The following is a 12,097-nucleotide window of genomic DNA, read 5'->3' as shown; positions in this document are numbered from 1 at the left end:
TTATATTAGAGGAATATCATCATATATGATATCACTGTAATAGTCGTGTGTGTGTGTATATGAATATATATATATACACACATACAGTCGTCCTCAAAATTATTCATACCCTTGCTAATTCTTGTGATTTTTTCATTTAGTGATGAAATAAATGCATGTTTTCAAATTTGTGTATCAGCTTTATGTGACCAACAACTGAAAGAATGACAACAATACAAAATTTAAAAAAACATATATTTCTGGGTTCTTTTATTGATGGAGTTCCAAAAAAGGCCAAGTCCAAAATTATTCATACCCCTGACAATATTTCAACAAACGTGCCAACTGTGGTCATTTTTGTCCAATAATTCCTTCAAGATGTCACAATGGAATAAAACCTTTTATTTAACATTGTTGGCCAAATGCTAAAGTGAGAAAAGACATCTTTCCAGAAGAGTCTAAATAGTGGGAAGTGTTCAGGTCGTTGTCCAGGTGGTCATCGTGGTAAGAAGAAGGAGCTCAGTGAGGACCTACGTCAGCGTTGTGTTCGTACCCACAGTGAAGGAAAGGGTTACAAGGCCATGTCCAAGCAGTATGGTGTCCCTGTCTCAACCGTCCAGAGCATCAACAAGCACAAGAGCTTCAACACTGTCAAAAACCTCAGTGGGCGTTGCCAAAAGTGTAAGGTGTCCCCCAAACTTGCCAGGAAAATCTGGTGAGAGATCAACACCAACCCCCGGACCACAACCAAGGCCCTAATTCAAAGACTTGAGCAGACAGGGACAAAGGTGTTACGGTCCACCATTGAGCGAGTTTTGCACAGAGGAGGTCTCCATGGACGTAAACCTCGGAAGACGCCGCTGCTCAGGAAAAAACATCTGGTAGCTTGCCTGGCCTTTTATAGAGGTCATCTGAAGCAAGAGCAACATCTACTGCATTGTAACAACATCTACCGCACGTCTGTCCCTCCTGGTGAGGGATCCTCCTCCCCTCCTCACTCTGAGGTTTCTCCCATTTTTCCCTGTTAAAAGGGTTTTCCATGGAGTTTCTCCTCAGTCGATGTGAGGCTCTGAGGGCAGAGGATGTTTTTATGATGCCATGAAGCCTGGAGACAAACTGGTGGGGAAAACAGGCTACAAATAAAATTGCCTTGCCTTGCCTTTTGGTCCACCATCCTGTGGTCTGATGAGACAAAGCTGGAGTTATTTGTCCACATGGATACTCAGTATGTCTGGAGGAAGCAAGGAGAAGCTATAGACCAAAGACCACTGCCCACTGTCAAGTATGGTGGTGGAAGCACGATGCTATGGAGATGTTCCTCTTCCAGTGCACAGGGAATCTCGTCAAGGTCCAAGTTACCATGAAAACGGAGGATTACATCAGGATACTTGATGAACACGTCAAGGAATCTGCTGTGAAACTCACTCATACACGTGTGTATATATGTACATGTGTGTATATATGTATATATATACGTGTGTATATATACGTGTGTATATATGTACGTGTGTATGTGTATATATGTACGTGTATATATGTGTATATAGGTACATGTGTGTATATATGTGTGTGTATATATATATATATATATATATACATACGTGTGTGCATATATATACATGTGTGTATATATGTATGTGTGTTTATATATATACATGTGTGTATATATATGTGTGTGTGTGTGTGTGTGTGTGTGTGTGTGTCTATATGTGTGTGTGTGTGTGTGTATATAGTCCAGGTTTTGGCTTCGGAGAAGAAGACAAGTTAGTAACCCATATGAGTGTGATTAATGTATAACACATACAGGAGGAGGCTGCCCGGTGGAGCAGTGGTCCTCCCTGTGGCCCCCATCAAGAAGGTTGTGGGTGGAGCCCCGGCTGCAGCACGGGGTCTTTCTGGGTGAGTCTCCATGTTCTCCCTGTTCCTGCTGGGTTCTCTCTGGTACTCCAGCTTCCTCCACAGTCCAAAGACATCAAGAGGGACCAGGTTAATCCAGACTCTAAATTGACCGTAGGCGTGGCTGGGAGAGCCAATGGTTGTCTGTCTCTATGTGTTGGCCCTGCCACGGACTGGTGACCTGTCCAGGGGGAAGGCTGCTGGGATAGGCTCCACCCCTACCACCCTCAACAGGAGAAGAGGGGGAAGATGGAGGGATGGATGGATGATGGAGGGATGATGGATGGATGGATGATGGATGGAGGGATGGACATACGGGAGGACAGATAGGAGGAGAGAGAAGCCCAGGGCACCATGTGAGATCCCTAGCAGTCTAAATGTACAACAGCATGTTCAACACAGTATTACAAAGTATAGAAAACAAAATACCTGGATTAAATAACTGCAAACAATTATAAATTTCATAAAGTAAATGACTTACAAAGAACGATAATAGATAATAACCCTCCGTTATAAATTCATTTATTTTTGACATTTATATTTTATTGGGCTGCACCACCGTGCAGCCCAATAAAATGAGGTGTGAATGGTTGTTCATCTCTGTATGTTGGCCCTGCGATGGACTGGCGACCTGTCCAGGGTGAACCCCGCCTCTCGCCCGTAGGTGCTGGGATAGGCTCCACCCCCCCACGACCCTGACTAGAAAGGAATAAGATGAAGACAACGATGGATTTATATTTTATTCATTTTTAACGGTTCATGAATCCCAGTTCTGATGCTGAATTCTGGGTTTTACAATATAATCAGAGTTTATAACAAAAAGTAACAATGGCCTGGGCTGTGCAGCTTTCACGGCATTAGAGACAGGTATCATTTTCTATCTCCAACTTAGAGCATCTTTACAGGCGCATGGTGCAACAAGCATTTCCTCTTCACCCACTACACCAAGTACTTGTCACACAAAGTAAAAATAGAGGTAGAGTATCTGCTCTGTGTCATTTTTTTCCTGGAGGCCTCCTATACTGAATCACCACTTGACAGAATATGGAGGCATGATTGCCCCAATTTGGACTTTGGCTTGGTCACAAGTCGGGACCCATTAGAGAGGCCTCCCATAACCCAGACCATCAGCAGATCCTTTTTAACTTTATACACAGAACATACTTAACCCCTCGCAAACTCCACTGGGTGAAGTTGATAAGTGATCCCTCGTGAAGCTTATGCTCTTTGAAAGTCTCTGTGGAACCGCCCTCCTGCCTCACAGATCTGGTCTAAGGTGGCAGCCAAGCTCTCTGACTCGGTATCAGTGACCGTTCCAGTGACACTACCTGTCCTTCTGCTCATCCATCGGTCAGAGATGAATATCACCATGTTTAAAAAGCGCACTGTACTAGCCGGTCTAACGGCCGCCAAGAAGTTGGTTGCGGTGCAATGAAAACCTCCCCATTCCCTCACCATCAGGCAACGGGCGCTTACTTTCCTGGATGTAATTTATGTGGAACGATCAGCAGCTAGAATTGACGGTGCTAGTGAGGCTACCATGAACAGTTGGCGCAGAGCGGCTGATTCGCTGAAAGAACTTAGATAGATAATTTCCCTTGCTTGACTTGAGCAGACTGTAATTTCCTCGTATCCCCTGAATGGAGTCTGTATACGTGTGTGTGTGTGTGTGTGTGTGTGTGTGTGTGTGTGTGTGTGTGTGTGTGTGTGTGTGTGTGTGTGTGTGTGTGTGTGTGTGTGTGTGTGCGCACAAGGAGGAACTTATCAGAACCATAGCTTGGAGATGGCATGAGAGCTGTAAGAGCGCGCTGGTGAGAGTGTTGCACTGGGGTGGTGCCCTTTATTCCATTTCTTTTCTTTTCTTTTTGTCTTGTCTTGCTCTGCCTCACTGAGGCACAAGACCCTTGTTGCTTCTCGTGTTGGTAGGTGTTCCTTGTCAACTCCATACTGTCCTCCTGTTATCAAGGAGTCATGTCCCTGACTGTAATTGGTGTTATTGTTTAAATAAAAATCATTTGATCGTAAAAGAAAGTAACAAATGGGAGGAGTTTTCGCGAGTGGCTCTACGGGTGCTACTGAATTGACGTAGTTTGTGACGTCACCAGGTGACACAAGTCCAACATTGCTGTTGTATTTGTCTCCGGCGTCATTAAGCAGAAAATCGTCTCTGCTCTGGAAAGAGCAGGAGTAACATGAAACCGAGTGTATGTGAGGAGCTGCAGGATCGACAAACCTGCTCCTCGCCTGACACCCAGGTGTGTTCACGTGGGCGGGGCTTCTTACATTAGGTGTGCTGCAGTGGAGGGAACAGGCAGGTATGACAGGCTGCTTGGTTCTAATCCACACATGAAAGCTGCTGGTTCTAACAGGAGACGTGGCCGGACAGACCAGTGGAGGTTCTTCAGCTCAGACTCACAGAAAACACGTTCTCTCACCTGCTGTGGATTAAGTTCCTGTGTTCTCCCCAGAGGTGAACCGAGCTCCTGACAGTGGTAAAGTAGTAGTTCTCATACCTGTTATTGTTTACCTCCACCTGACTGACAGGTTCTAGATCGATTCCTCAGTCTTACATCCAGACAGAGGACAAATGAGTCAATGAAAGAAATCTAGACGTGTAGGAGCTGCTTGATAGACGTCATCATTATCACCAACAAACGGCTAATAAGGGCTATATTTCCTTCCACTTCCTGTTCCAGGTTCTTGTCAGCTGAAGAGGTTGGAGAGATGATGGCGTCCAGTCTGTCCTGCCTGTCCTCACTGAAGGAAGACAACAGTCCTGTTTATGTTCAGCCGCATTACCGAGAGTCCTACCGGCTGGCCATCTACGCTCTGCTGTGCGGGGGCACAGAGGCCTATGAGGAGTTTCTGCGGGCTGAGCAGATCAGCCACCTCCTGTCCGAGGACGAGATCTTCTTCATCCTGGACAATGCTGAGGTGCCAGTGGTGGAAGATGGCTGTGAGGGGCAGCGGGTCACAGAGGACCACAGCCCCTCCACTTACTTCCCCACTGAGTCTGATGAGGAGGTACCAGACTTGGACCTAGGCTGGCCCGTGGTGGCTCTGGAGGAGATGGACACAAGCATCAGCCTGCTGTTCCACCCACCCAGGCAGAACACGCCCACCATCAAAGAGGTGGTCCGCAAGCAGATCCAAGAGGCCAAGCAGGTGAGAACCAGCCATCCATCTCCCTACACAACCCAAGGAACACACGCACTAACACACGTGTTGTGAGGTCAGCTACAATGGAAACTTCATCCATCATTCTCTAAAACGTGTGAACTTGAGATCTGCAGGTGTTTCTGCTGCAATGAGTCATGGTAGTCACATGGTTCCAAAATTTTCCATATAGTGTTAGCATCAGCTAGCTCAGGTCCAGGCTAGTTAGCTTGGCCCAATGGCTGGTGGTAGGTGGGAAGTGTTAGCATCAGCTAGCTCAGGTCCAGGCTAGTTAGCTTGGCCCAATGGCTGGTGGTAGGTGGGAAGTGTTAGCATCAGCTAGCTCAGGTCCAGGCTAGTTAGCTTGGCCCAATGGCTGGTGGTAGGTGGGAAGTGTTAGCATCAGCTAGCTCAGGTCCAGGCTAGTTAGTGTAGCCCAATGGCTGGTAGTGGGTGGGAAGTGTTAGCATCAGCTAGCTCAGGTCCAGGCTAGTTAGCTTGGCCCAATGGCTGGTAGAGGGTGGAAGTGTTAGCATCTGCTAGCTCAGGTCCAGGATGCTGGTGTGTCCAGCAGGAATCCTCCTCCTCATCAGCAGTAGCAGCAGTCGCTCTTCTAGTCCTCAACAAACCTTTGGTTCTGTTGACCCAAGTTCAAGTGGAGCTTTGGAGGTGCTGCGTCAAATCACTGCTCCCAGTCAGGAAAGTAGTTCCGGCTACGTGTCTGATTCTACCACTACAACGTCTCCTCATGTTAAACTGGTATTCATCACCAAGGTTACACACAACCCTCCTGATATTAATGCAGGCAGAGACGCAGCTACGCTAACACTTCCCACCCACTACCAGTCATTGTGCTAAGCTAACTAGCCTGGGTCTCAGCTCCCTGGAGGAGGGGCTCTGTCCTCTAGTCTGACTCTGAGGACAACGGCAAATAAGAAATTTTCTCTAAAAGAGGGCCTGTAGTTGCAGACATGTTGTCCTGGACTTATGTGTAAAATAACTCCATCTGTCAATAATTTCCCTTCAACAAGTTTTACTTTTAATCTTCCTGGTTTTCATCTCTGGGAGTTGATCTGTTAGTTCTTATGTTCTGGTTGGTTCAGTCATGGAATTTGTCTTCAGGTTATCGCCATGGCGATGGACATCTTCACCGACGTTGACATTTTCAAAGAGATCATCAGTGCGACGTTAAGGGGAGTGGCAGTCTACATCCTCCTGGATGAGGCCCAGTTCAGGAGCTTCCACATCATGTCTCTGCGGGTTGGCGTGAACGTCCAGGAGCTCAAGGTAAAAGTGAATGTTTCCGTACAAAACAGACGACTCAAGACAAAACCAGGTGCTGCACAGTGACAAACATCAACACAGGCCCATTGTTGAATCACTTAACCCTTAAAATCCCTGAATCTGTCACCACACACCTCGATATCAACCCCTGCTGGCTTACATCCTGTAATCTCCCTCCTTGAATTCCTTGAATTCCTTGTCATGACTCATTGATCCTTGGAGTCCCTCCATCATTCAAACTAACAGTGACGGAAACCACCTTTATCCTGGAACCCTGACTGTTGGACTGTCCTCCACTGGTGATTTACCTCCTAAAGTTGCTTCTGTAGCAGATTTCTGCTGGATCCTGGTGGTCAGGTGATTGTTAAGGTTTGAATTTAGCTTCTTACATTGTAAAACTGCTTGTTGAAACATGAATAAAATGTTAACTGAGAAGTGATGAGGACATTCCCTGCCTTCTATTTGTGGACATGTAGCGAGAGGAAGCTGCGCCTGTGGCCTTTCTTGTGTTGGCAGTGTTTCGTGGATTAATTCTGACATTTGCTCCACACCCTCGTTGTTTCCTGGCTGCTGCTGCAGCGCTACCTCCCACTAACAACTACAGCACAGACCTGCTGGCTGGATTTTCCTGTTCATCAGCATCACAGTGACTCTTGGGCAGAACAAACAAGAAGTCATTGCTGTGAACGCAGCGACAGCTTTGTGATCCTCTCAAATAGCTTAGCCAGTAGCCTCATCAGGCAGCGCGTCAGCCCGAGGAGCTCACAGGTTTCATCTTGTTGACGAGCACGAAAGCACAAAGCTGCAAGGAATGAAAACTGAAGAGAAGTTCACTTACATCCGCCTCGCTTCATTTTTCAGGTTTCACATTTTGTAGTTCATCGTCTTTTATGTGTGCATTTTCAAATTTTATTTGATTTTCAGGCTAAAATAAATACATTTGCCCAAATCAGCAACACAGCAGCAGAAGAAACTGAAACCTTTTCACTCTTCAGTTTCACAAGAGTCTTTTAATCACAAAATATTTTATTTGAAATCGTACTTTATTATATTTTTCCTTTGGTTGTTCAATATCCATACAGTGTTGAAGTCATTTTCAGTCAATTTTTGTCAGAACGTCAGACCAGTTTAGAGTGTGGATGCACAGCCATGTTTGAGCACCACCTGCAGACAGACGCCATCATCTGTCGGGTAGTTTTGTTCTGTCTACTCCAGGCAGCAGTTTCAGTCGCTCCTCTTTGATTCTCTGTCAGAACATTCGGGTTCGGACGGTTCAGGGGCAGCAGTACCAGTGTCAGTCCGGGGTGAAGTTCCACGGCGGTTTGGAGCAGAAATTCCTCCTGGTGGACTGCCGGACAGTTTTGTATGGGACTTACAGGTGAGTGTCTCTCACAGTGACGTCACCTCACACGAATCTGATCAACCGGCTTTTTTCATACTGACGACAGGAAGTAAAGAAGGAAGACAGAGTCCCTCACTCTTCAGTTCGCGTGTGATCTGTATCCATGAACATTAGTTAGACGATGACATCTGCTCCTTTGTTCCCAGTGTAAACACTCTTAGTTCATTTCTACCAACATTCTGATTGATGCACGATAGCTTTAGCGTGACAGCTATCATAGCCAACATGTCATTGTGCGGCAGCTGGTTTCACAAGATGGCGGAGCCATGAGATCAAATTATGTGTTTGTTTCTGAGCCAACAGTGGTTGGGACCAGTAGAAGATGTGGTTTAGGTGTGATGGACAGACGGTTCATCCAATCCCCTGCCAAGCATCTGCACTTTTCCTTTATTTCTGTGAAATCTGAGACCTCAAGTCAGGAGCAGCTAACATGCAGCAGGTGCTTGTTCCTGCACCAGGTTTTGTAGCTTACCTGGAAGTGAAGATGAAGTAAAAAAAATTACAAAAAAAATTACGAAGTTGAAGAACAAGAACAAAAACAAGAGCGAAATGGCTGGACTTACTTTTTCAACTTTTTGAGGAGGGAAAAACACACGCCGAAATATCCAGAGCTGATGCGATAATGGTTGCCGCTGTTCTCTCTCGTTTCCGAGTAAAGTTCACTTCCGGGTCACACGGCTTGCGTAAAATCAAACTATGCAAATTGGACAATCGCCCGTTATCCGTTTTGTCCATTTTTTAATTGTGCACAAAATCGGAAATCGGAAAAACGATTCGTTATCCGTTTTTCCGATTTGGGTTGGAAACAAATATTGAAAAAACGAGCCGTTATTTCATTTTTCTAGTTTTGGTTTTATTTTGAAAAACGAATGAACGAATGATACACAGACTCTGAATGATCAATTTTTAACTATCATTGCACTTGTGTCTTTTGTCAATTTCAGCTACGCATGGTCGTTCGAGAAGATCAACCTTAGCATGGTCCTGGTAATCACAGGTCAGCTGGTTTGCTCTTACGATGAGGAGTTTCGCCGACTGTACGCTCGCTCCACAGTCCCTGTGGTCCTGTCCAAAGAGAGATCATCTCTCCGCTACTCAGTGGCTCTGCACAGCCCAAGCTCCAGCCAGCTTTGCCTCCATCACATTCACATGAGATCCAGAGGGTTGCACGGGATGAGAGGAGCCCCGGAGGACAGGTTTCCCAGTGCCGCTATGATGACCAAAGGCCTGAGCATGCAGGAAAAGTTGCATCAGTGTCACTGTCCTGACATGGGGAATCTGGTGAGAGGGCACAGTTATGGCGGCGAGTTGCAGAATTTAAACTCAATGACACGGCTGAGGATGGGGACCAAAGACATTCCTGAGAGGACTAACCTGAGGGGGGGCGGAGACACGCCGCTACCAAATAGGTTGTCTCAACAGCACTTTAGACACCGGACTCGCTATGGCCCAGACCAGAATCTGATCCCATTCAACTCAGAGACGTCTCTGCATAGATGGAAAATTGATGCATATTTGAATGACAGCGACGTGCCCCTAGATGCATCATGTGATGCCTTATCCCCGGTGATATCACCATATAGCAGTCACACAGGCCTAAATGAGCACCAGTCTCAGATGATCCACAGCAGGTCCAGGGACATTAAGGCCAGGTTGGAAGAACTGAGGCTCAAGAGGCTCAGTCTGCAGGAATACAGCAGTCTCAGGCACAGTCAGGAGTCCTTGAGGTCCACATATCCTGCTCTAGAAAGACCTAAGTTGTTGTCTTCATTAAGAAGTGTGGACATAAGACTGAGTGTGGCAGAAGTGGAGACAGATACACAAGATGACTACTGCCTGGAGGCCAACAACCAGGACAGTGAGACAAACGAGGAAGGCCAAAAAAAAGAGCAAAACCTTGCTGATGGCAACCACTCTGCTTCTTACGCGGACATCCAAACAGGTCCCCACCACACGACAGCGTTGATGTATGACCGGCATGAGTCTGCTGATACGACTGTGAAACTCAACTTGGCATCCAGCAGCCTCACTGTCCAACACCCGAGAACAATGGAGTCTTTGACTAAGATCCCTGAAGAGAAAGAAGGTTCAAATACTTGTGTCAACAATTTAGATTCCACTGCCCTCAAAGAGGGATATGAAGAAAAGTACAAAGATAAGAAATCTCTTCCAAAGGTTAACTCAAGTATGCCTGCAGAACCACAGCATCCGAATGTTGCCAGGGGAAGCCACAGCTCCTCGAGTAAAGTGGCCAAAGGTTCAGGCTCAGGTCCTTCAAAGGAAGCTAAGAAACCATTGTGCAGTGAGGCAGAATTGGTTCCAAAGATTTTAAATACACCTGAGTCATCGAAGGCTGAAAATTCTCTGACAGAAAAACAGCGTGATGAGCCAGCTCTCCAGAGAAAGAACTCCATGAGACTGAGAGTGCATTCAAGTCTGACAGCAGACGAAAAGAAAGCTGGCAAAAAAGAGGAGAAGTCCCTTCAGAGGAAACCGTCAGTGAAATCTCAGAGTGCCTCGGGCTCAAACTCACGGGCAGAGCAGACGGGGACCCAGAGCATCTCTAAGTCACAGGTTTCTGTCAGTGGTTCGTCAGAGACAGAGAAGCACAAATCTCCATTCACCTTACACAGGTTATCTTCTCAACGGTCAAGCAAAAGAAAATCAAACCCAGCGGCAGCGCCGGACCACAGCTCCAGGAGCAATCTGGATGACGGCGGGACAACTGCCTTCCAAACCCGGAGAGAGCAAGCCTACAGCCGCTATGAGTACCTGCTCAGCACGAAGCACCTCCACCTGGATAAGTCCGGGAGGACGGCCAGCCTGCAACCACCTGACAAAGACAAGCGCTCCTCCCTGACCAGGCACGACCCAGGCTACCCAGCATACCACACGCAAACCAGCACCGACAACAAACTGGGCCGATTTATGCAGCGAGTTGGAAATCTGATTGGCAAGAACAAGTGAAGACTTCCATAGCCAGGACTGACCTCCAGGGTCCAACAGAGGGTTTATGAACTGAAGACTCCAGGCTCTTCAAGGGGTGTCAGGCTAGGACGATCTGGGTGTAAGAATGATGGAACCTCAGGGGGACAGAAGAAAACCTGCTGGCATGTGAGGATTCAGGGTTTTTATTGGCGACTCACTTACATTCGGACAATTGACAGGTTCTAGCGCTCAAACATCAGGGTTCATCCGTGTCCCGCCTCTCCTCTCCTGTGATTGGAAGACTGTAGGAAACAACAGTGACAAGGGACTGAGTTTTTCCAGTTTAATATTTTTTGAGTTGCAGTTGAATTCTGAAGTTGAAATTTCTTTGCTCCCAGTTGGAAACTGACCTGACATCTGTTTACCAATCACATGGGCGCTTTAATGATATGTTTTCATGTCTTAATGGTGTGTAATCGTGTGTGTTCATCTTCTACCTATAGACTTGTTGCTGTTTGATGTTTATAAGCACAAAATACAAGGGTTCTCATCAGCTGTTACCTGTATACCAGATTAAGGTATTTACGTGTTTGGACTTCTGCTTCTGCAACACAGTCAACTCAGTTGTGACGTCATTCCCAGTTCTGACCTCCAAGTTTCTGGAATGACATAAAAACACTGAACTTTCCTGAATGTAATTAAAAGAATCCATGGAGGCCGCGGGCCGCCGTCCCTGGTGCTGGCGTGGGTGCTTCATGATGTGATCTGTCAGACATATGCTTCTATATGAATATGTCTATTACACTGAAATGGCTGGCAACATAAAGTGTCTGTGTTGCTCACTGATGAAGTTCAAGCCACAGAAGTGGAAGGCATAAATCCTCTGTCTCTCCATGGAATGATTTCTTAAATTCTTATCCAGAATAATTTTGCGGACCAGAGTTTTCTATTTGAGGGGCAGCCTACGTTTGCTCGCTGAGGTCTTTGAGATGTTGGCATTCATCACTCAGCCGTCGTCTGTAAGGTCCCTGTGTGAAGCCTGTAAATCATTTAAAAGAGCAGAACCACAGCAAGTAGAAAGAGCTTCCTGCACGAAGAATCACACAAGTCTGCACAGGCGACTTATTCACTTATATTGACTCCAGATGTTCAATCACACTGAAGAAATATCCAATGAAAATGCAGCTGTTTGTCTGGTCAGAACTGCATTACAGACAGAAGAGATGCTGCTGTGAATATGACATTTCCTAATCCAAATACTATCTGGAGCGAGTGAAAATGTTCTGTATTCTCATGACCAAACCAGCAGGTGTTTTTACCTCAGGATGATCAGTTCCAGGGCAGGTGTTTTCAAGTTTTGATAGCTACAGAAAGAGTTCTCAGACAGACAAACTGGTTCCAACAGTCCTGCAGGCCAAAACTTCTAGGCAAAGGGATGAATCTCTAAAAGGG

General features: G+C 46.4%; 1 protein-coding gene across 1 annotated transcript; it reads left to right on the top strand.

Moving 5' to 3' along the window:
- The first annotated feature begins 4,175 nt into the window (after positions 1–4,175).
- LOC147258087 (uncharacterized) lies at positions 4,176–11,578 on the top strand. The gene is made up of 5 exons (XM_086210311.1): positions 4,176–4,367; positions 4,572–5,040; positions 6,154–6,318; positions 7,569–7,693; positions 8,662–11,578. Exons 2-5 carry the CDS (start codon positions 4,600–4,602, stop codon positions 10,682–10,684), a joined length of 2,754 nt encoding a protein of 917 aa, XP_086066437.1. The 5' UTR covers positions 4,176–4,367; positions 4,572–4,599; the 3' UTR covers positions 10,685–11,578.
- The last annotated feature ends 519 nt before the right edge of the window (positions 11,579–12,097 follow it).

Source organism: Aulostomus chinensis, chromosome 8, assembly GCF_037954235.1.
Source record: "Aulostomus chinensis isolate RoL2024-O1b breed Wild chromosome 8, RoL_Achi_v1.0, whole genome shotgun sequence".
NCBI lineage: Eukaryota > Metazoa > Chordata > Actinopteri > Syngnathiformes > Aulostomidae > Aulostomus > Aulostomus chinensis.
This window is presented reverse-complemented; position numbering and strand designations above follow the sequence as displayed.

Coding starts and splice junctions, on each gene's coding strand:
- LOC147258087 (XM_086210311.1), top strand. CDS start 4,600: ATGATGGCGTCCAGTCTGTCCTGCCTGTCCTCACTGAAGGAAGACAAC. Junction 5,041..6,153: donor AGATCCAAGAGGCCAAGCAG/GTGAGAACCAGC, acceptor ATTTGTCTTCAG/GTTATCGCCATGGCGATGGA. Junction 7,694..8,661: donor GTTTTGTATGGGACTTACAG/GTGAGTGTCTCT, acceptor TGTCAATTTCAG/CTACGCATGGTCGTTCGAGA.